The sequence below is a fragment of the Bos mutus genome, chromosome X, assembly GCF_027580195.1.
Source record: "Bos mutus isolate GX-2022 chromosome X, NWIPB_WYAK_1.1, whole genome shotgun sequence".
In the NCBI taxonomy this organism is placed as follows: Eukaryota; Metazoa; Chordata; class Mammalia; order Artiodactyla; family Bovidae; genus Bos; species Bos mutus.
In genome coordinates, this window is record NC_091646.1 from 77,561,331 (window position 1) to 77,585,490 (window position 24,160).

The 24,160-nt window shown below is 49.1% G+C and overlaps 1 protein-coding gene and 1 pseudogene across 4 annotated transcripts; both read right to left on the minus strand.

Annotated features, from left to right (window-relative positions):
- Window positions 1–145: 145 nt before the first annotated feature.
- On the minus strand, window positions 146–21,652 carry GRIPAP1 (GRIP1 associated protein 1). 4 transcript variants are annotated; one of them, XM_005887654.2, is made up of 26 exons: window positions 21,569–21,652; window positions 19,336–19,402; window positions 19,132–19,193; window positions 18,140–18,166; window positions 17,240–17,347; window positions 14,114–14,264; window positions 13,124–13,308; window positions 12,899–12,946; window positions 12,182–12,213; window positions 12,029–12,076; window positions 11,792–11,891; window positions 10,414–10,491; window positions 10,126–10,218; window positions 9,266–9,400; window positions 8,785–8,880; window positions 8,352–8,564; window positions 8,107–8,220; window positions 7,053–7,130; window positions 6,873–6,968; window positions 6,693–6,749; window positions 6,481–6,580; window positions 4,834–4,964; window positions 2,731–2,853; window positions 2,480–2,573; window positions 1,515–1,669; window positions 148–677 (listed from the first exon to the last, which is right to left on the minus strand). In XM_005887654.2, the coding sequence occupies exons 1-26, from the start codon at window positions 21,608–21,610 to the stop codon at window positions 585–587; spliced, it is 2,526 nt and encodes an 841-aa protein (XP_005887716.1). In that variant the 5' UTR covers window positions 21,611–21,652; the 3' UTR covers window positions 148–584. The 4 variants fall into 4 exon arrangements, with proteins under 4 accessions (XP_070221574.1, XP_070221573.1, XP_070221575.1 ...); XM_070365473.1 differs by lacking the exon at window positions 17,240–17,347 and having other exon boundaries at window positions 146–677; XM_070365472.1 differs by lacking the exon at window positions 12,899–12,946 and having other exon boundaries at window positions 146–677.
- A 2,339-nt stretch (window positions 21,653–23,991) lies between these two features.
- LOC138986542 (U6 spliceosomal RNA) lies at window positions 23,992–24,050 on the minus strand (annotated as a pseudogene).
- Between the last annotated feature and the right edge of the window lie 110 nt (window positions 24,051–24,160).

Consider the following 24,160-nt stretch of genomic DNA (forward strand, 5'->3'; position numbering starts at 1 on the left):
TGGAGACAGGCTGGCTGAGGGTGGGGGAAGAGAGTAAAAGGTGCACCCAGTGACCACCCTCCCCCTTCCAGTAACCTCCCTACCCCAAGCACATCCCTCATAGTTGGAAAGAATCAGAGCAGACAGTGAGTGGGTGGGCCCATCTGGCCAGATGGTATTTTGGCTGCACAGCCGTTACACACACACACATTGCTAGAACGCTGAACATGGACCATGCCCCACCCAACATCCCCAATCCCAAATGCAGAGTAGCCAGGCTTCCAGACATAAATTAAAAAATAAAATAAAATTAAAAAGTGTTGGTCTCTTGGAGGGAGAGCTCATGCAGAGATGAAGGCAAAGGCCCCTGGGAGCCAGGACCAAGGAGGAAGAGAAAACCCTGCCCCTCCCCTCAGGATTCCCCACTCCCCAGCGGCCTCAGCCCTAAGACAGGGTCACTGACACCAGCCATCAGGCCTCCAACCCCTTTAACGTCCAGTCTCCCAACCTATTTGATATTGGCCCCAGCCCCCATTTTCCCACCACAGCCCAAGGGAATGGTGTCCTGGGAGCCACAGAAGGGAGTGGGTGCAGCCTGCAGGTCTTTAGCTGGCTTCTCCTGGTTCTAGGTCAGGGTCAGGGGACCCCACGCACTCCTTGCTGAGCCGCACAATTTCCTGGGACAGAACTTCCATGTCCTAAGAAACAATGGAGCCATCAGGGGTCAGAGAAGGTGGCAGGCAATGGCACCCTCACCAAGCCTGGGTGTCATTCATCTCATCCCCTCGATCTCCAGGTATGTCTAGCTTGAGACAGGAAGGTATTTGAAGAAATCCCAGAGCTCCCAGCAGTGGGCTGGGCTCAGGAAAGGTGTGTGTGCTGTGTGTGAGGGGGTGAGGGGTGCCTAGAGCCAGGGATATGGACATGGGAGTGGTTCATCTGCTGTACCCCTATCCCCACCACCTTCTTATCTACTAAATAGTGAGCTTGCTTCTCCGAGGTAGGGGCTGGACCTGCATCCTTTCTGACTTACCCTGAGACGGGGAAATACTTGGATGGCAGGGTGGGTGAGTGGACACATGGGTGGATTCATGGGAGATCCATGGTAGGCAAACAGGTGGACAGATGAAGTGTTCAGAGGACAGATGGAGGACAACAGGTGGGCAGGCAGAGGGCTGGGCAAGTGGGTGAAAGGCAAGACAAGGGGTAACTGATGATTAGGTGTGAGAGAGAGAGAGATGTCAGGAAATGGATGCAAAGATATGTGCAGATGATCAGACAGGTAGCAAGGCAGACGGGCAAATAGTTGGTGGGCTGATGGGAGAGTGGCTGAATGTGTATGACTGGATGAGTGCGTGGATACAAGGACAGAAGGAAGAGTGAAAGATTAAAACTGAGAGTGAGTACGTTGACTGGATGATGGGAAGATGAGGGGGAAGGAGCACACAGTGAATGGGGTAGGTGAAGGGGGAACTGGCAGATGACCCAGGGGCTGTGTGGCTAGACAAAGGGGTGGGCTGGTAGGCCACACTTGCCTTGTGCAAATGCATATTCTTGGTCAACTGCTCTTCCAGCATGTTCTGTAGCTTCTTGTTCATCTCCCGAAGGTTCTCGTCACCTGGCTTCACTAGGTCTCTCAGGACGCTGCCCAGCCCGCTGCGGTCTGTGTGGCCTGCTGCCACAGATACATCTGCAAGGACCCAAGCTGAGAACCACCCCCTTGGCCAAGATGGACAGAGACAGAACAGGAAAGAGGGAAACAGGGAGTAGGGGAGAAGAATGGGAGGAGCAGCCTAATGGAGGGGCAGAGGCTTTGCCATGTGAGACCCTGGCTTCACTTACTAGCTGTGCAGCCCTGAAAAATCAGGATAAGAACTCACTCATGGAAAAATGCCTATGACTGTGTACAACACAGTCAGCTCTCAGCATGGGTCAAGTGGTATTGTTCTGATTAAGGTTTAATAAAACAGGGAGAGGAGGAGGTCTGAAAGAAAGGAACAAAAGAAACAAAAGATGGGGGTGGGGGAAGGAAGAGGAAAAGGAGGAGAGGGGAGGAAGAGCAGGGAGGAGGGAAGGACACTAAAAGGGCTATGTATCCAGAGAATGAAAATTTCCAGTGGTGGAACCATTTAGACAGGCAGTAGGAACAGTGAGCCATAATGAAGCGGGGCAGGGATGAGGCAGAAAGAAGGGAAGGGAGAGAAAGGAGGGGAAGAAACACAGGGAGGAGAAAGAAGAATGCGAAGGAAAGACACTCAAGATAGGAGGGTGGAGAGATGACAGAGCCTCAGACAAGAGAGAGGAACCGAGAAGAGAGATGGGGTAGAGAGGAAGACAGTAAGGTCCTGGCCTGGCTGGCTCCCTACTCCACCACCTGTGGTGTTTGCAATAACTTTGGTGAGTTCCGTGAGAAGAGAGAGGCCACAGCTCTGGATGGCAGGGAAGGCAGGGGCAGGTGAGGGGCTGGATGAGGGGTGAGGGCTGGGGAGGGAGAACTTACCAATCCGGCTGTCCATGACATAGGTCTCAATGATGGCACTCTTCCGGCAGAGGTCCTCTGCCATGGACGCACTGCTCACCTCCAGGTGCTTCACCTGCAGGGTGGCCCAGCCCACCTCAGACCCTAAACTGCAGCATGTTTACACAGGAGGAGGGGCCTGGCCAGATACTGCCCCATCTCCACCCCCAACTCCTGCCACCCCAGCCTCCTTGCCAAGGAAGGCCAAGCAAGGACAAGCAAGCAGATGGCACCTTCTCCTCCAGCATCCATTTCTCCTGCTGCATCTCCGCCAGGCGCTGAAAGAGCTCAGCCACTTCCTCATCTGACAGCTCTGCTGGCCGTGGGGGCTGGGCCTGAGGGCTGCTGGATAAGGACTGCAGGGAAGAGTGGGGGAGAGGCCAGCCCAGGCTCAGCACTGTCACCCGGGATAGGATCCAGGACTGAGGAGAACCAAGCCGGGGGTGGGCTTTGCAACTGGGGCTGCAGACAAACTATAGACAAGTCTTGGCACCCTCAGAGACTCTGGATCCCCCTTTGCCTAAAGAGGGAGACAAGAACCATCACACCACACACAGTATAGACTTATTGAGATCATGAAGGGAGAGCCTGGGGCCCCTGAGTTCTCCCAGTTGGCAGGAGAATCAGGGGAGAGAAGAACAAACTAAATGACACCACCAGGAAGCCCACAGGAAAATCCCAAAGGTGGGACACTTTCTGCAGGTTAACTGGGCTGGTCTCTTCTACAGGATTATGTCATGAAAATGAGGGATCACACTCGATTCAAGAGATTTAAGGGACATAAAGCAACCAGATGCAACAAGTGTGCTCGAAATTGAATGCTGGTTTTCATAAAACCAGCAATAAAGGACATTTTGGGACCAACTAGAGAAATCTGATGGCACCCCACTCCAGTACTCTTGCCTGGAAAATCCCATGGACGGAGGAGCCTGGTGGGCTCAGTCCATGGGGTCGCTAAGAGTCAGACACAACTCAGCGACTTCCCTTTCACTTTTCACTTTCATGCATTGGAGAAGGAAATGGCAACCCACTCCAGTGTTCTTGCCTGGAAAATCCCAGGGACGGGGGAGCCTGGTGGGCTGCCGTCTATGGGGTTGTACAGAGTCGGACACGACTGAAGCGACTTAGCAGCAGGAGCAGAGAAATCTGATTAAGGTCAAAGTACTACAGAAGATGTGTGAGTGCTCAGTTGTATCCGACTCTTTGCAACCCCATGGAATGTACCCCACCAGGCTCCTCTGTCCATGGAATTCTCCAGGCAAGAATACTGGAGTGGGTAGACCTTTCCTCCTCCAGGGGATCTTCCTGACCCAGGGATCAAACCCACATCACTTGAACGTTTACCAATTAGGATGGTAGAAATCAGTTGGTTACTTGCAATCTTATTTAGGTTTAAAAAAAGAGAGAGGGGTCTAGAAGGGTATGAACTAAGAATTTATAGTGGTGATCTCTGGATGGTAAAGATGTGATTTCCTTAGATTTAAAAAAAAATCTTTGCTGTGTTTTTTTAATTTTTCTACAATGTATGTGCATGCATGCTCAGTTGCTTCAGTCGTGTCCAACTCTTTGTGACCCTATGGACTGTAGCCCACCAGGCTCCTCTATCCAAGAGATTCTCCAGGCAAGAATACTGGAGTGGGTTGCCGTGCCCTCCTCCAGGGGATCTTCCCAACCCAGGGATCAAACCTGGGTCTCCTGTGTCTCCTGCGTTGTAGGCGGATTCTTTACCACTGAGCCACCAAGGAAGCCCCTCTACAATGTACACAAACTACTTATAGAATGATAAAAAAGTCATTTCCAAATATAAGGGTCTGGCAAGGAAGCTGACATAGACGACAATAATAAATGATAACTATGGTGGTGGTGGTTTAGTCGCTAAGTCATGTCCAACTCTTGCGACCCGTGGACTGTAGCCCACCAGGCTCCTCTGTCTATGGGAGTTTCCAGGCAAGGATACTGGAGTGGATTGCCATTTCCTTCTCCAGGGGATCTTCTTGAAAGACCCAGGAATCCGACCCAGGTCTCCTGCATTGCAGGCAGATTCTTTACTGACTGAGCTACGAGGGAAGCCCAGTGATAACTATGAATTGGGAAAAAAAAGGATCTCCTACATGGATAATGCACCTACTATGAGCCACATATTTTATGGCACCAGGAAAGGTAGAATTCGCCCAGAAATGATGAAACAGAGGGTCAGAGAAAATAATTTGTTCATCCTCCATTTAGCAACCTGAATCCAAGTTTGTGAGCTTGAAGAAAACTTGACAAGAATATATGTGTGCCGGGCCCAGAATGTGGGTAGAAGCTGGGGCTGTAGGTTCTTCCCTGCCCCTTACCCTCGCTGGAACAGTTGAGCTCTCCTTCTCCCGCAAGATCTCGCGGTAGCTGAAGGAGGAGACGCTACTGCTGTCCCCAGTCTGGGTCCGGCTTGGTGAGTTCATCTCTGAGAGAACCAGCTCCTCGAGCCCTGGGCAGAGAGGGAAGAGAAATCTGAGCCCCAATCCCCCAGGGTCCCAGGGCAGGAAGAGGCAGAAATAGATTTGACAGAGATGGAGAGAGGCAAAGAGACACTCAGGCATGATGCAGACAGTAGGGTAGGGAAAGGCAGAAGCAGAAAAAAGAGCTGTTTCTCTAGGCAAACACACGCCAGAAGTGAAACAAAGGTGAAGATGGGGAGAAAGAGATGATGCAGGCACAAATGGGCATAAACTGGCGTATGCACTCAGATTCAAGGTACGCCATAGCTGGAGAGGGCACAGGGGCACCCGCGCATGCAGAGAGAAGACCCCAGATAGACAACAAGCCAGAGCAGATGATAGAGGCTAACAGAGATGCTGGTTTAGGACACAAGTCAGAGTAGTGACACAGAGAGAAAAGATGGCGATAGACTCAGAGGCATACACCTAAATCTGACTTTCCTAATGGACAAATAGAATGTATGGCACACAGTTTGAATCTGTTTATTGATTTGTACAGCAACTTGCAACAGAAAAATAAAAGTCCTCCCTTATAAAGAGAGGTAACTTCAGGAGACTGAGTGCCTCAGCGAGACAGTGATTTGGTGAGACATACACCCGTTTTTGACAGATCACTTGAAACACAGCCACCAAGCATGTGCCTCTGTTCCTGCAGCTGCTTCTGAGTGTCAGGGAAGGGGGCTGACACAACAAGCCAAGGGTCTCCAGCAAGAGCAGGGTGGCTGGGGAAGGATAGGCAGCAAGTTTTCTCTCACTTGTGATACAGGAAATGCACCAGAGCCATCACTGCAACTTATTTAAACAGTTTTAGGCCATTTCTTTGTTAAAAAAAAAAAAAAGTCTGAGGCAATTCAAATTTTTCTGTTTTATCTTCTGCCTTAAGTGGCAGAAATAATGTAGATTTTAACTGCATAATGATCACATGGCAGTTCTGCTACCTGATTGTAAGTCTGTCTCCCCAGCTCAATAGGAAACTCCTGGAGGACTGAGACTTGGGGTAGGGGGTTCCTATCAGGGACCCCAGATGTGAGTGTAAGGGCTCAGTCCATATTTACAGAACGAGAGAATGAACACAAGAGACTGAGAGACACTAGGTGAGGTGTGGGATTGTATGAGGGGTAGTGAGGAGACAGACAGAGACAAAGACAGATGAGAGAGACCGAGGAGAGAGAGAGACAAAGGAATAGAGAGAAGAAAAGAGCAGGATGAGAAAAAGAGAGAACTAGAGAGGGAAGGCTGGGAGAGAAAGGCAGATAGAGATGAAATGAGGAGGCAGAGAGATAGAAACAGAAGAGACACAGCAAAAAGGAGAGCGAGCCCAGAGAGAGAATGCAGAGAGAGAAACAGAGGAGGGAGAGATGCAGAGACAGGGTAAAAGACAAAGTTCAAGAGGGACAGAAGACACAGGAGTGCTCTACAGAGTAAAGTACAGGAAGCAGCCCCAGCCTTCAGGCCCAGGCTACGCCTCCCCACACCTCAGCCTCCCCTGTGCTCTGGGCCCTTCACCTGAGCGGCTCTTGCTGTTCGTGAGAATGTCTTGCAGCCGCTCCTGCAGCTTATCTGCCCGTTTCCGCTCTAGGTGCAGCTGCCGTTTGAGGTCCTTGAGCTGTGGGGAAAGGCGGAAAGAAGGGGGCTGAGGCCTGGTGGGCCCACAGGTGGGGCACCACAGGGCAGGAGTGGGCCACACGTGAACACCTCCCAAGCATGTGCTGTCATACCGCAGCACTGCCCTTCTTCTCCAGGATTCGCTGCCCATCCACGGTGTCCTTCACTTCCTGTGGGAGAGAGACAGCATGGCTGCGGGTGCCAGTATGGCTGCCTGTGGTGTGCTCCCTCCCTGTCCCACCACTGCATGCTGATCCCCAGGGTGTTTCAAGGGCTCAGGAGGGACCAGGGACCTGCTTCAGGCTGTTGATGGTCTTCAGGTGACAGTCCCGCTCCTCCTGAGCCTGTCGGAGCTGCTCCTGCACACCCTGTAGCTCCTCCTCCTTGCTCTGCAAAGCAGAAGGCAGCTCAGGCCAAGGCCTGGGAAACCTCAGTCCTCCCACCAGAGAGGAATGCTGTCATACAGTAGGTACCTTCAGCTCCCTGGTGTGCTGCTCCTGACACTGCCTGAGGGCTTCCTCTTGTTCCTGTTGCTGCTGCTGCAGAGATTCCTACAAGACAAGTCCCAGGTCTGACCACAGCCCCCCAGAGAACATCACGCCCAGTGAGGAGGGTAAGGGATTGCAGTGGGCCCCTGGGTGTGCAGAGAAGACACTCCCACAGGGAACACTGGATGCAGAAGTGTCACATCAAGGACCAACATCTGCATTTACATCTTATTTAATAAAACATAACATAGCACTACTGCACGCCAGGAATGTTGTGCATGCTAAGTCGCTTCAGTAGTGTCCAACTCTTTGTAACCCCATGGACTCTAGCCCACCAGGCTACTCTGTCCATTCTCCAGGCAAGAATACTGGAGTAGGTTGCCATTTCCTCCTCCAGGGGATCTTCCTGACTCAGGGATCAAACCCACATCTTTTTCATCTCCTGCATTGGCAGGCAGGTTTTTTACCATTAGCACCACCCGGGACTTTATATATATTACCTCATTTTATAGAACCCTCCCATAGTACCTAGACAGCAAGTATTATTGTTATCATTTTTTTATGGATGTTGAAAACCGGCCACAGAGAAGTAAATAACTTGCACAAGGCCACACAGCTATAATAGAAAGCAGCCTAGCCAGGATTCAAACCCAGGCAAACAACTGGCTCCAGCTTGTATGTTCTTTACTGCCATGTGACACAGCCTCTTATGTACTATCATCAGTTTTCCAAAAACTGGTAGTAAAAGTTGTGGTTGGAACAAAAGTAGAATGATTGTATTATAATAAATTCCTGACAGAAGCACAATGGAAGAAGGAAGAGGTGCCTTTTCAAATCTGCACCGCTGACATTCTGCCCTACTGATTGATGACCATGCCCCATTCCCCTCCAGAGGGGTGCTGTTGAGCCAGGAAGTGCGGTGAGGATGCTCAAGTCCGGAGCATCTCAGAAACTTCCAGGGCCTGACCACTCCTGGTCCCTTGGTTTGCCATGGGTACCCTCTCAGCCAGCCTCTGAGCGTCCCCAGGCACCAACTCACCTCAGCCTCCTTCAAGCGCCGTTCAAACCAGCCCTTGGCTCCATCCATTGAGTGTACCTGAGCTTGAAGTTCTTCTACCGTCTGCTGAAGAGTCTCCAGTTCCCGCGTTCGGGCCTGTGAGAGAGCAGGCCACCATGGGCCAGGTGGAGAAGTGGGAACCTCACCCATGCCACCCCCTGGCCCATCAGCAGTGCTTCGCTCCCCAGGTTTTAGAGGCAGAAGGGCACCATCATCTACCCACCCACCTTCTCCTCACGGATCTGCCCACGCAGCTCCTCCTCCTGCCGCTTCTTGTCTTCGTGCAGCTCACGGAGCTCACGCTCGTAGCGGGCCCGCACCCCCAGCACCTCCTTCTCATGCCGTAGTCGCACTGCTCCCAGCTCTTCCTTGTGCTGGGACTTCTCCTGCAGCGTCTCCATGGCCAGCTCATCCAACATAGCCTTCCGCTTCTCAGCACTCTGGTGGGCAGGCAGGAGGACGCCAGTCAACCTCCTCTCCAAAACCAAGTAAGGACAAAGGAACAAGCCAAAGTGCACCTCTTCCCCAGCCTCACTGACCAGGCTAAGCCACCCACCCCTCCTCATAGAAGTGGCTACTTTATGCCCCCTCCCATTTCCTTGGGTTGGCCCACATCACCTGTGCCCCTACAGTCTGGGCGACCCCCTCAGTGTTGCCCACCTTCCGAGCCTCCTGTAGTTCCTGGATCAATTGCTCCTTCTCCTGCCCGAGTTCCTGGAGTTGTTCCAGCAGCCGACTATTGGCCCGCAATGACTCCTAATGCAGAGACAAAGGGAGTGAGTTTGATAAAGAGCCCCCAGGAGGTGCTGGTCACCCAAGATACGTCTGGTCAAGTGAGTGATGGTCTCTCCGTTTCTAGATTAGAAACATGCAGAGACCCCTAGCTGCTCCTCAGCATTAATTCTCCCACCATTATTCTGGTTTCTATTATGGAATCAGATTGGCTATCTTAACTAACTGAAGAGGCTCAATCTCAAGTGAAATGACTTGGTCTGAGACACACTGGTGCTAATAAGCTCGGATGTCATACTGGAATCCAAGTCTGCCTGACTCCATGGTCTTCCCACCACACCTCATGGGAAGTTCCACTAAGCCAGAACTAGGGAACTAGGGGGAGACAGGTGCAAGCCAGAGGTGTCACCTGGAGCTGGCAGTTCAGGTCATCTTTCTGTCCCATGAGGTCCTCATACTGAGTCTGCCGCTGCTGCAACTCAGCTGTCAGTCCAGCAGTTTGTTCCCGGAGCATATTCAGTTCTTGGGTCTTTGCTGTTTGGATCTGGAAAGAATGGTGGAAATGGGAGTGGAGTGAAAGAGGCCCCAGGGGCAAGTCACGAGATGTTCCCAGGGAGACAGGGAGAGAGGTGAAAGGAGAGCCAGGAGGAGAGAGAGAATTTCAAAGAGAAAATCAGTCAAAGTGATCAAGAGGGGATTGGACAAATGTGGTATATTCATTCAATGAAATAGTACACAGAGATAGCAAAACAGATTAGTGCTACATATGGATAAACCTCACAGATAGAATGCTTCAAGAAAGAGGCCAGACATAAGATTGGGTGTCTGATTCCATTTACATGAAGTTGAAGAACAAACAAAACTATTTTATGTTGCTAAAGGTCAGACAAGTGCTTATTTTGGGGAAGTACTGACTGAAAAGAGGTAATAGGGGCCTCTGGGATGCTGAAAATGCTCTATATCTTCCTCTGGGTGGTGGTTGCACGGAGATAGATAAATATACAGACAGGAACAATTCACTGAATGTACACTTAAGATTAGTACACTTCTTGGCTTTTTACCAGTGAGAAACTAGAATATAAGAAAAGCAGAGATGGGGGACCAGAGAGAAGAGGGGTGGAAGCCGAGAGAAAGAAGCTGAGAATGAGATAGAAGCAGAGGCAGGAGAACAGCATGAAGTCCAGGCGACCCTACCCCAATGTGGATCACAAGCAGAGGGAGATGGGGGAACTAGGGAGGGATCAGCATGGGCTCCCATGTATCCTGTACCTGCTCCAGGGCAGCCAGGCTAGTTCTCAGAGCATTATTCTCAGTCAAAAGTCCTTCCACTTGTTCCTGTGCATCTGCACTCTGGAGGGACACCTGGCCCCACCCCACAACAAGTGAGAGTGGGTCCAGAACCGGAAGACAGGACCTACCCGCAGCCAAGAGAGAAAGGACACACCCACAAGAACCACGACCAGGGGAAGCAGGACCCCTGGGTCCTTGCCTGCCTGCACAGTACCCGCTCAATCTGCCCTCACCCCCACCTCCCCAAGCCCGCTCAGTACAATATACCTGATCCTGTAGGGCTCGCAGAGCTGCCGCATGCTCCAGGCGCTCCCCTTGCCGCTGATCTCTCAGCTCTGCCAAGCTCTGTAGGGACCAGGTCAGGGGAGCCCATTCCAGACCTCAGCCTCCCCTGGGGTACATATAACCATACAGACCTCCTCTATGGAAGGGGGAAGCATGTTGCCAGCACTTGAGGGTCTGGGGCTACCCAGCTATCAGCGATCTCAGGCTCACCCACACTCTAGGTCATTATCCCAAGGGGCCTCACACACCCCTGTATACATCCCAGTCCTAAGCACCTCAGAAAACACCTACAGTCCTAGGGATCTCAAATTCACTCAGCCCCCAATCATGCGAGGTCTCATGCACTCTCACCCAGAGTCCAGCACAGGGGCCTCAGGATTCTCAGACACACTCAACTCCCAGGGACTACAGCTTTACCCAGACTCCTGACCCCAACCCCCAGGGGTTTTAGACACATGCAACTCCCATGTCCCTAGTCCCCAAGAGTCTCTGACCCATCCAAACTCACAGCCACAGATCCTTCAAGTTTCAAACTGATACAACTGCATAGTTTCCAGCTCCTGGTGAGGTCTCAGACCGACACCTCATCTGCCACTCCTGCCCCCAGTCTCTGGGGATCTTCAGACCCAGCTAACTGAAGACCCAGCTTTATCTAGACTTCTGTCCCCAGCTCCGAGAGGTCTTAGACTCAAAGTCACTATATCCCCCAGTCCAAGGGACCTCAGACACATTCACTCTAAAGGGAAGCCTGGAGACATTAAAGTCACCCAGCCCCACACCCTTAGGAGCCTCAAACCTCCCCAGACTTTTGCTCCAATCTCTGGATGTCTCAGACTCACCAGTTTTTTATCCACAGTCCCCAGGAGTCTCAGGACCACCCAGCTCACATGATCCAAATTCCCAGGTATCTCAAGACCCAACCCAGCTCCCAAGCTCTGAAGGTTTCAAATGCACTCAGCCTCCAGGGCCAGCTGTGTCCGTAGTTCTAAAAGTTACCTAGCCTCCAGAGAGTTCAGACTTGCTCCAACTCCTGGTCCCAGTCCAGTGACCACAGATTTCTTCAGATTCCTATCTCTAATACCCCAGCAATTCAGATTCATCCACACTTGTGGCACACAGAGCCCTAGTCCTCAGCCCCTCTGAGATTTTTGATTCATGCAGAGTCCTAGCCCAACCCCTAGGGCTCTCAGGGTTCCCAAGTTTCCATTTTCCTAACTCCTAGGGGGTCCAGGACGCATTCAGTCCTTATATTTCTAACACAGGAACTATCAGACTCCCCAGCTAGCCTCCACGGACCTCAGAGCTGCCCAGACTTGCAGCCCCGTCCCTGTCCCAGTGATCTCAGAAACCAGCCCCTCACCTGATTGGCAGCCTCGAGCTCCTGCTGCAGCTTTTGAGTTCGAGCCAACTGGGCTTTGAGATCAGCCTCCTTCCGCTGTTGTAACTCCTCAATCTTGTTCCTGGGGGTGATTGGTGGAGGGGGGGACACGCTGACCACAGCCAGAGGCCCAGTCTCCTAGTTTGGCCCCAGGATCTTCGGTTAATCATGCTGGGCACTGCCATATTATCTACCAATATTCCCAACCCTGGTAGTTACCGGCTGTCATTGAATAGTGTCTCCTTTTCTGTCTGCAGACGGCAAAAACTAGGCACAGAAAGATAGATGTATATGGATCAGTTCCACTAGTCAAGCTCCTCCCTAGTCCCCCCCAAACCCCTTCCTCCCCAGCTCTGAAAAAAAGAAATTTACCTTTCTTGTTTCTTTTTCAGTTTCTCGGAGAGCTGAGGTTGGGGAAGGGGTTACAGACAAGTGATAACAATGAGAATATTATTAATAAAGACAAAAATTAACTTCATGTTTACAGACACTTTCCACTAAGGCCTTTCTGGAAACTGGGATTTACTTATGTTACCTCATGGAATCCTCAAAACTGTCCTGAGCAGTGAACACTACTGGCTTTACAAATGGGGAAACAGTCTCAGAAGGGTTAAGTAATTTGGTTGGGCAGCTGGTCGGCAGCAAAAATGTGACCTCCACCCAGCTCCTCTGGCTCCAAAGCCCAACATATGCCCCCAATCTATTGACTGATGGCCACATCATAGAATAGCTAGGCTGGGAGTCCTGGAAAGCAGGATCATAACTAGCTGCCTCACCACTGGGTCTCAAGTCCCTAAGAGCCAGCAGTCTATAAATGCTTGGATGGATGGATGGATAGACAGATGAATGAACAAGCAGAGCTGGGAGGACACAGAAGGATGGGATGGGACCTGCCAAGCACAAGACACAGAGGGACATTAGCCCATATCATATTGAAAGCATATCTGTGACATAAATGTGTGTCTCTGCATTTCACAGATGATGAAATTGGGCTTTGAGGAGATACTCTGCCCCTCTATCCTACTAACGGAAGCATGGCAGGCAGGGAGTGGGTGAAGGCAAAGTCCAGGGAAAGCTTAGCAGCCCCACCTTAGCAAGTTCTTCCTGCAACCTGGATGTTTCAGCCTGCTTCAAGGTCTGCCAGAATGGATGAGGGAGGGAATTGTTATCAGCAAGGCAGGAGGTAGGACCTGTGCCTTTCCCTGCCCTCCTAATCCATCAGCCCACAAGATGGTGATGTCACAGACATTACCAGGCAGAGGCAGGGCATCCACCTGCCTTCTGGCACCCCAGCCCCAACAGACCCAGATTCACCTCCAAGCCTTGCAGTTGCTCCCAAAGCAATCTCTTTTCCTCCTTCTCCATCTCCCATTTCAGCTCCACTTCTGCCAATGGCATGGGGGCCACAACAGGGGAAGCTGGGCCCCCTGGGGGGTCCCCTTCACCCTCACTGGCAGCTGGGGGCCTCCCAGCCTCTTTCCCATAGCGCTCCTGCAGGGCTAGTGGGCAGAACAGACATATAATGGATGAGGTAGTCTTTGAAGACCCCTGACTCACCTCAAATAGAGGGAGCACTGGCAGCAGAAACCCTGCTCCAATGGTCACAAGCCTACAAAATCAAGGTTCAGCCCCCACTTCTCACAAATCTTTTAAGCCCCACCAACCACAGAAATCCTATCTATCATCAAATCAGCCCAAGTTAGTTTCCCAAGACCCAATTCCATCCTTAAGCCCCACCCAGTCCTCCAAGGTGATGGTGATACCCACCCTCCTCCACTTACAGCTGAATCCTTCTACAACCTCTAATCCCCAGCCACATTCTACAAAGTCTCCCTTCTGATCACCAAACTATCACCTACCACCCTACAAGCCCCAGCTGCTCTCCAGAAGTCCACATATCAGGACACTCCCACACTCGATGAAGCTTTCTTTCAGCTTTCATCCCAGACCCCACTGACAACTTGGGCTCAGAATCTTCCTAACGTTCCTGCCTTCCCTTTCTCCATTTAGCAAACATCTCCTTTCTGATGTTCAAGCTGCTAATCTGTAACACTTTCTAGGTATCAGGTGCTGAACTAAACTCAGAAAGATTATCACCTCTTATCTCTATTACAATTTTCCAGGTGCATGCACTTGGTAGATGACAAAGCTTTGGCTCAGAGAGGTGGAATGGCTTGTCCAAAGTCATAACACTGCTTCACGGCAGGGCCAAGCCTGATTCTGAAGCCTGTCCCTTCTCTGAGGGAAGATAACACCTGACTCAAGCCCCAAGGTCCCCACATTACCAGCAGGGTGTCCACACACCTGCCACGTTCTTCTGCAAGGCTGTGTTCTCCGCCTGCAGTCTCAGTAGTTCCCCATCCACAAGGCTCCCAGCTTGGGCAGCCCCTTCTCTGGCAGCCCCAGCCTTCAGTTGCTGGTTCTCCCGCTCCAGCTGTTCCATCTGGCTGCAGAGCTAAGCAGGGGACAGGTGAGGTGGCAGAAAAGCAAAGAATCAGAACAGCATTTGCTGAAATATACATAGCACTTGGCCAATGTACTTTACAATTCATTTAGTTCCCATAACACCCTTGTGATGTAGAGGCTACACAGATAAGGATACTGAGGCACAGATGTTAAACAACCTCACACAGCTGTGAAGTGAAAGAGTAACAGAAGATTTGAGAATACTGAGAACAATTTTCCACCTGCCCACATCCAACCTCACAGTCACAATTCAAGACCTCAGGCTCCTCTACAAGTTGCTGGTCCCAGATGTCAACATGATGGATGGCCCCACTGCCAGCCCTCTTCTGTGAAGCAGTCTGCATCTGGGAGCCAAGGCACCACAGACAGCTTTCAGAGCATTTCCAGGGTCAGTATTGCCCACAGCTCCCTATCATTAGCCCTGGGAGAGCTCATGAAGAATACAATGCAAATCAAACTAAGCCAGCCCCCTGTTCAACTACTGGACAGTAGACCTGACAAGATCCTTTGTCCCCATTTTCAGATGAGAATACTGAGGCCTACAGAGAATTTTTATTTTATTGTCTGGCATATTTTCTACCCAAAGCACCATTTCTTTCATATGACTGGCTTTTTTGCAACCACCAGTGCTCTGCTCAAATGTCACCTTTCAAGTAATATTCCCCAACACAGAAACAATAATACTTGCTAGCATGGCGTTTTGTTCACTTCTTTCTTACTTAGCACAAACTATGATTAAATTTACCTAGTATGATTTTAATTTCTTACATCTCTGAAAAATTTTGGATCATAAATTGTGATTCACAATTAAATTTTATTTCATAACATAGGGTCACAAGCACAGATTCCAAAGCCAGACTGCTTGCATGTGAATTTCTACTCTGCCATTTGATCTTGGCACAAATTTTTTCATCTCTCTGGGACTGTTTTCCTGATAGTAATGATATCTCATCATTTTGCCAAGAGAATTAAACGAGTGAATAATGTAAAGCACAACAAACAGGACCTACTTATTCAGTCGTGTCTGACTCTTTGCAACCCCATGGACTGTAGCCCGCCAGGTTCCTCTGTCCATGGGATTCTCCAGGCAAGAATACTGGAGTGGGTTGCCATTTCCTTCTCCAGGGGATCTTCCCAACTCAGGGACTGAACCCAGGTCTCCTGCATTGCAGGCAGATTCTTTACTGTCTGAGCCACCAAGCAAGTCCATAAATAGGACCTGGTGGTGGTTTAGTCGCTCAGTCGTGTCCAATTCTTGCGACCTCATGGACTGCAGCCTGCCAGGCTCCTCTGTCCATGGGATTCTTCAGGCAAGAATACTGGAGTGGTTTGCCATTTCCTTTTCCAGAGGATCTTCCTGACGCAGGAATCAAACCCAGGTCTCCTGCATTGTAGGCAGATTCTTTACCACCTGAGCTATGAGGGAAGCCCGAATAGGACCTGGCACACAGTAAATTCAATATAACTGTCAGCTATCGGTGCTATTATTTGTCTACTATAGTACCATTTTTTCTCCCATTCCACTCCCAGAAATACAAGCTACCCAAGGAAGACTATTCTGTGCTACTTAGAACTATTTCCAGAACACAGAGCACACAGTGGGGGCTCAGTAACTATTTGTTGAAGGAACAACTGAGCTGAAATATCTTGGCAAATAAGTGGCAGAGACAGGCCTTGAACTCAGGCCTCCCTATGAGCACTTTTAGCTTCTAGGAGGAGGAGGGGGAGTGTGAAGGAGGTTCTATACTTGGCCCAGTGCCTAGCTCAGGGCAGGTGCTGAGAAACACGAGCTGGATTTCTGGAGGAATAACTGCCCCAGCTCACCCAGCAAGAACCATGATACCATTGAGGCTGGAGGAAGGCAGCAGTGAAAAGTGAGGCAATGATGTCAGCTGTCATGTGAGCACCAGGGGTTCTGAATTTTGGGGGACAAGGACCCACTGGGAGGTACTGTGGAAAGGAGCAATGTGGTAAGATCTGCAGGTCAGAACTCTTTAGACCAGGCCTGGTACAAGAAGCTGGAAGTGAGGAGACAGCAAGGAGGCTGTGGGAATAGAGCAGGTAATAGGTGGTAAGGGCTGAGGCAGGGCAAGGCCATAGGATAGATATAAACCTTTTAAATAGTCAAGAAATATTTTAGAGGGAAAATGAACTAATAAGAGTATTATCAGCAGCTAACACCAACTTAAGCTGATACTATGTGCAAGACTGTTCTAAGTGGTTTGCAGACATTAATTGATTCAGTTCACACAAAAGCCCTGCCAAGCAGGTACTGCCATTATCAGCTTTTCCATTTTAACATTTGGGAACCAAGAAACAGGGAGCTTAAGTGAATTGTTTAAGGTTACAGTTAGTAAAAGGCAGAGCCGACAGTTTAATCGAGGCCTTCTGGATCTTTACTATTACTTACTAAATTGCCTCTGGTATCGTACCTGCATACTTGCATACTCCATACTGCGTACCTGCATACAAACATACTTTGCTTTGTTTTCTTTTTTGAAGTCTCGAGCCCTACATTCTCAGGTAGAGCCTTGGAAATACCTATTTTGTTGCCATGAGACTTCTCCCCTTAAAAGACATTAAAAACTTAGAAGAGAAAAGGGAAGCAGCTTAAACATCTTTCTATCACATACTAAGCATAAGAATTTTACCTAAGACCCCCCAATAACCTGGGGCTGCATAGCACCAGCCCCAAAATATACACCAGGAGAGTTGAAGCTCAAAGAAAAGGAGTGACCTGGTCAAGAACCAGCTGACGTTAAGGCCTGCAGCCTTCTAATCCCAGCAGTGAGTGGTCCCATCTGTCAAACCACTGCCCCCCAACACAGTTCCAGGCTGTGTTTCAGCACCATGGACAGTGAGTCAGGGCCAGCCTCTGTCCAACCACCCTCAGCAGCCCTCCAGCCATAACCCATGTCATCCCTACCCCTCGCACCCCCCATCAATTATCCAGGGCACCAGCACCTTGCTGAACTCGGCCATAAGCGTGCTGTTCTGCAAGCGGAAGTCCTCCTCCTGGCTATGCAGCTTTGCCTGAAGCATCTCATTTTCACTCAGCAGCCCCTCGACTTCCTGCAGTGGCAGATGTAAGCCAGGTCTCCAACAGGGGTAGAAAGGATGGAGCAATAGGGCAAAGAAACAGAAATGGAGAAAATGACATTGAGGGGAGAACACAGGGTACAGAGAATGAGATGGGTGAAATCAGGAGATACAAGGGGAAAGAGAGATAGAAGGAGGAATAAAAGAGGAGATAGGGAGGGAGAGAAAGACATGGGAGTGAATGAGAGGAAAAGAGGGGTATATAGAAATTGGAGAGAAAGAAAACAGATATGGGGAAAGGAGGTTAGAGAGAAAGGAGAGAGGGATGGGGAGGGGGAGAGAGAGAAAAAGAAAAGGTAGGATGATGGAGAGATAGGAACAAAGAGATCAACAGAGGGAGAATGGAACAGAGAGAGGGGGTCAGGGAAAGAAATGAACCAGGAAGAGAGAGGAACAGGGGAGTGAGGAAAAAGGAGTCAAGAGAGACAAAGAAAGGGAAAGAAGAAATGAAACAATGGCAGAGACAGGAACAGGTGAGGGAAAGACAAAGAGAAGGTTGGGGAGAGAAACAAGAATCCAAGAAGAACAGGAAGACAGAGACAGAGAGAGGCTCAGAGAGGAGGATAAAGAAAAAGGGAGAAAGACACACAGAGAGACAAAACAGGAACACAAAAGACAGACACAAAAGCACATGGCTGGGAGGTAGTCACAGATGCAAGTGCACACACAGAGAAAGAAAGGCCAGTGCAAGGAGATCCCAGCATACCGAAACATCCCCTCTAAGGCAGTCTACCAGACACATTTACCCGCCAGGGGTCCCCTTACCTGAGCTTTCTTGCTCTTGCTCAGTGCCTAAAGGTGAGGGGCATGGGAAGAGAGATAAGGTGAACAGAGATGGACTCCCTCACTAGGGTATGGAGAGATTGTGGCAAATGTCAAGGGGACACAATGATAACAGGGGTTGAGGGATGGGGGTGTCTATAACCACAGAACTCACACAACAATTTATAGCTCAAAGGAATGGAGTGAGTATGGAGCACCCTGCTTACACCCTTTCCTTTAAGCTCTTGAGCTTTTCACGGGTCATAGTATTTAACCCTTCACAGGCTGGATCTCTGGGCTCAGAAATTATGGCTTCATTGCTACATCTGTCCAAACATGTCTATGTGGATCCCTCCAAAGAACCATGGAAACTGCTGTTCCTCTTCTGGGCAGCTGAGGACACTGCCAGTTTGGGAAATCAGCACCCCATCAAAGAGAGAGAAGCCCAGCTTTCTGACTGCCAGACTTTCTGCATTCTGTATTCCTTCATCTAGCAAATGTTTGTGGAGCACATACTATGTATAATTGTGCTATGCTTGGGGACAGAGCAGTTAAGAAAGAGACAAAGGAGGGCCTTGAATGCCTTAAGCGGCCATGACAGGTTATATGCTATCTCACCTTCAAAGGATCTGAGAGGTAGGTTTAGTCTCACTTTACCAACAGGACCAGGACGGGGTGGGGAATAGGAGCACAAGGCAGGAATGTGAGTAGGGGACAGAAGGCAGAGTCAAGGTGACTTACTGATAATTTGATTATTTTGAATAAGTAGTTGAAATTAAAAATGAAGTAAGAGTAAACTAAAATTAATCAATAAATTAAACAAAATTAGATAAAATTACCAAACAAAGGAGATTTCCACGAGAAATTTCTGAATGACTGATGACAACATGTAACATTAGGTTACATGCTGGTTCACTGCAGGTGCTCACTGGACAGATGAATGAGTCAGATGGCTACAGGGAAACTTGGGTGAGTGAGTAGGTGGAGGGAAGTACCTTCTGAGCTTTGCTGAACTCCTTATCCAGGTAGGCAACCTTCTGTCGAAGACTGGTGAGTTCTGGTGTGGGGAAATCAGGGAGTCTCAGCTTCAGTCAGTGGTAAGGAGCTGAAAGGTCTTCCTGCCAGGCCTCTGAGGTATTTTCCCCCTTGGCCTCTGTCCCCCAGAGCCACCCCCATCTAATGAGACCCTCTTGGCTCACCAACACCATTCTTGCGTAGTTCATCTGAAAGCTGGTAGTTGTTTGTCCGGAGTTCTAGTAGCTGAGCCTGAGAGGGAAGCATGGAGGGAAATGATTTGGCAGGAATGTGCCCCCTACCCTCATGAGGAGGGAACCAACCCTCTGAGCCCCAGAGACCCTGTTGCCCTTCTTGTGCCTTTTTAATCACTCTTAAGACCTGTGCCTCACATGTTAAGACCACTTTTTTAAGCAGCCAAATCACAATGAAAACATCACTACTGTAATGCTTGGCTCATGATGTTATTTCCTCACTATCAGTCTGAGACCCAGTAATAAATATAAAACGTTGGAAAAAAAAAAAGACCTGTGCCTGCTGCATCCCAAATGAGTCCAGCCACTCAGCCCCTGTCCCACCTTCTCCAGTTCTACCTTTGACCACAGCCAGCCTCGAACATCTCCCTGCTGCCTCCACCTCTCCCCTTTCAGTCCAACTATGACTCCAGGCGATGCCACAGTGCTGACCCAGTCCATCTCTTGTTCCTGTGTGTTCCATGGCTCTCCGTGCCCTCAGGATGAAGTCGGCTTCCTCACCCTGGCTGGCCTCGTCACACACTAAACACTTTTCAGTCTTCTATCAGAGGTGCTGTCTATCCTCTTGGCCTGAATAGGGGGCAGGGGACTGCCTTCTTCCCTTTTTCCCAAGGGAAGAGGGCTTGGTATTATGACCAATTTCACTGAGTAAAAACGGGCTGCCTGGGGTCCCCACAAGCAAGGCTCTCAAAATGTCCAGATCCCTTTCAAGAATCAAGGACAAGTGAAGTATGGGGCATTCCAAACAGCATATCCCTACCTATCAGCCCCTCAGGGCACTGAGGCCAGTTCTTCCCAGAACAACCATCCCTTACAGCACCAGGACCTTTCCCTCTCTCCCATGGCACTAGACTCCATTCCTGGGTGGTCTGCTAAAGGGGAGAGGGCTTGGCCCCTATGCAACCTTTCCTGCCCCTGTCCACTCCTGGACCCTCTCCTCCTGATCCAATGAGAACACCCCTGGCACCCACTTAAGAGTCTCTATCCATCAGAGTCCAATGGTTTTCCCTTCACTCATGACTAATGGAATCAATCTTCCTCACTCAAGGGTCTCCTACACCCCTCAAGATCTCCCCAGTCATGATCCAATGAGATGAACCTATACCCTTCAGGGTTTTCCCCCCACAAGGCCTTGGATGGGTTAGGTGGATTACCCTTACTCACATAGGATAACCCTTATGCACAAGTTACAAGGGCCTTCCCCTTTTATGGTCCAATTATCTCGCCCTTCCACCCTCAGGGTCCTTCACACAGTGACAACTGGTTTCCTTCATTCAAGGACCAATGGATTATCTGTCTTCACTTGGAGTTCCTTCTGTCCTCCCACAGACCCTACACAGGGTTTCCCCCCTTGAGTCTGCCCACGCACAAAATCCAGTGGTATTCCCCAGTAAGGAACTATGTCAACAAGGGTCCCCTTTGGCCTTTCATCCCATCTCAGAGCCCCACCAAAAGAATCAAGTGGTCAGAATACTCAGGGTACCTTCCCAGAGCCCGGTGATCTCCTCTCCACGTGGTCCAAGGGTATCACTCTTTCACCTCCTCTGGTTCTCTCTCCAACAAGGATTAATGGTATTACCCATTCAGGGCCTTCATCACCCCAGCCCTAATGGGATCACCCCTAATCATCCAATGGTACCACCCCTTGCACAGAAGCTCCACCTCCCAAGAACAATGACAACATGTGGGGTCTTTCCCCAGTGCCCTGACATAGTGGTATCTCCCACAAAAATGTCTACCTCCCACCAGTAATGGTATTGCCCTCTCCAGGGCTCCCCCCACCATGACGCAAACAACCCAACGCCTGCTTCCTTCCTCTCCAGGCAAAATGGTTTCGCCTTCTCAGGATCTCCTTCCCTCAAAGCTCAGCAATATAATCGCCCACCTAGGGTGTCTCCCAAAGGTCTCGTCCCCTCCAGGTCTCAGTAAGGTATCACCCACGCTAGATCTCTCTTCCACCCACAAGGCTAACAGAATCCAACCGCTGAGAGCCCAACAGTCTCTTAGAATCCAGTAGTCTCACCACTCGGAGCCTCAGTTTCCCTTCTCCAGACCTCTTAGACTCAAGGTCCATCCCAACCAACCCCTGTTCAAAGCCAGTGGCACAATCTCTCTCTTCCCCGCACCCCCGTCGCCTAGCCTGCTTTTCCTCGCCGAGCGGTACCTGCATCCGCTGAAACTCCTCTTCAGACAGAGCTTGCGCCATGTTCCTCCCCCCCCCCCAACAGCTTTCTGCGCCGACGCGGTTTGTCTCTCCTGTCAGTAGAATTGGGTCGGACCAAACCACCGGTCAGGAATAGAGGGGGAGGAGTCTACTCCGGAAGTTCAGCGTTTTGGAAACCGAGACAAGAGAAAAAAAACTGGCCGGTTAAGTGAATTGCAGTTTAGGATTTTACCAGAATCCAGGTCATTAGATTTGGTTTTTGAGCTATCATTAGACTACTCATTGTGATGCGACACTGTGACATTCCTGTGTCATGGGACTCGTCGCTAGGGAAGTGTTTGCCGACCGAAAATCGCGCTTCCGCGGTACTCCTTTAAGGAAGATGGTCGGCTTTACAGTGGAAATGAAAGCGGAAGCTTTGCGCGTGTCTTGTTCCGGCCCTCCTCCGGGTGACCCCAAAAAGGGAATCCCGTCTCTTGTGAAGCCCTTGGCGTGTTTGTTGTTTGTTTGTTTTTTTTTTTTTTAAGATTTAACGCTGATTTTTTTTTTTTTTTAACATGATACTGTTAGGTAAAGGGCCCAGCCACCAATAAATTTAAAATACCTGCAAGGAAAGAATGGCAGTGAATCAAACGAGAAAGCTTCACTTAAAAAACAAAACTAGGATAGCAAAACATCAGGAACATTCAAATAAGTGTTAAAATGCATTATAAACGTCTCTTGTGCTTACCGGCCACTGCTGCAAACCCTGCCACCCAAGCAGTAGTTTATATTTGGGAAAGAAAAAAATTAGCATGTTTAGCAGCAACATATCTGGTACTAGGATTTGCCCTATTTTCTCTTTTTGTCTTTTTAGTGGGGCGAGGAGAAAAACGATTTTATGCCATTTTAAACTTACAGAAAAGCAAGAATGGTATAAGGAAATGTGCTTAGTCACTCAGTCGTGTCCGACCGTTTGTGACCCCATGGACTGTAGCCCGCCAGGCTCCTCTGTCCATGGGATTCTCCAGGCAAGAATACTGGAGTGGATTGTCCTGCCCTCCTCCAGGGAATCTTCCCAACCCAGGGATTGAACACAGGTCTCTCGCATTGCAGGCGGGTCCTTTACTGTCTGAACTACCAGGGAAGCCCATAAGGAAATTACCTGTACCCTTCTGCCAGCTTCATCAGTTGTTCACATTTTGCCACCTTTGCTTTATCATCCTGTCTTTAGATATAAAATTTTTGAGCTATTGACTTCAGCATCCATCAATGATTTCCTAACACCAACATTCCTTTGATATTTGTTAGTTACTAGTCTACTGTAAGAAAGAGCTTTCTCTTCTTCCCCATTTATGTATTTAGATCTGTACAGACTCGTTCTTATTTTATTCCATAGATTATAATCAATCACTATCATTATTTCCTTTGACGCTCAAATTGTCCCAGATTTGACCAGTGGAAGCTCCTTCAGGTTGACTTTTGTGTCCCTTTGACATGGCCCCATCATTTTTTTTAAAAAGCACTTCCTTGCTTTCTAGCATTACAAGATGCTCCAGACTCAACATTATTCCTTTTTAGCCCCAGTTGAGAAAGTGTTCATTGCTACTAGAGTGTAATTTTTTCTATGCCGTCTCAGTGTACAGAGCTAAAAAATACACGTATATGAACTAATTCATGTATACACACATATCTATTATATCTAGTTACATATTTTGCTATAGGTATATGTATTTTTTATTTTTATTTTTTTGTCATGCTGTGTGGCATGTTGGATCTTAGTTCCCTGACCAGGAATAGAATCTGCACCCTCTGCAGTGGAAGCAAGGAGTCTTAACCACTGGACCATGGGGGTAAGTACCTTTTATTTTTTAGGTATATGTACTTTAAAAACATAAGTATACTACTAATAACTTCCATTTCAACACAACACACAAGATTCATTTTAGTTTCCTCACTTTTCATATTCTTTTTTTTTCTTTTTCTTTTTTTTATTATTATTTTTTTTTTACTTTACAATATTGTATTGGTTTTGCCAAACAGCAACATGCATGCGCCACAGTTGTACACGTGTTCCCCATCCTGAACCCCCCTCCCACCTCCATCCCCATACCATCCCTCTGGGTCATCCCAGTGCACCAGCCCCAAGCTTCCTGTATCCTGCATCGAACCTGGACTGGCAATTCGTTTCTTATATGATATTGTACATGTTTTACCGCCATTCTCCCAAATCATCCCACCCTCTCCCTCTCCCACAGAGTCCAAAAGACTGTTCTATACCTCTGTGTCTCTTTTGCTGTCTTGCATACAGGGTTGTCGTTACCATCTTTCTAAATTCCATATATATGCATTAGTATACTGTATTGGTGTTTTTCTTTCTGGCTTACTTCACTCTGTATAATAGGCTCCAGTTTCATCCACCTCATTAGAACTGATTCAAATGTCCATGCTAATCTTCTCTGTATCGTTCCAGTTTTAGTATATGTGCTGCTGAAGCGAGCACTCATATTCTTCTCCAACAGAAAGAAACCTATCTCCCACTGTCCACAATAAATTTACTTATTTGTGTAATCATAATGCACATTAACTCCAGGATTGCTTACCCATAAACTA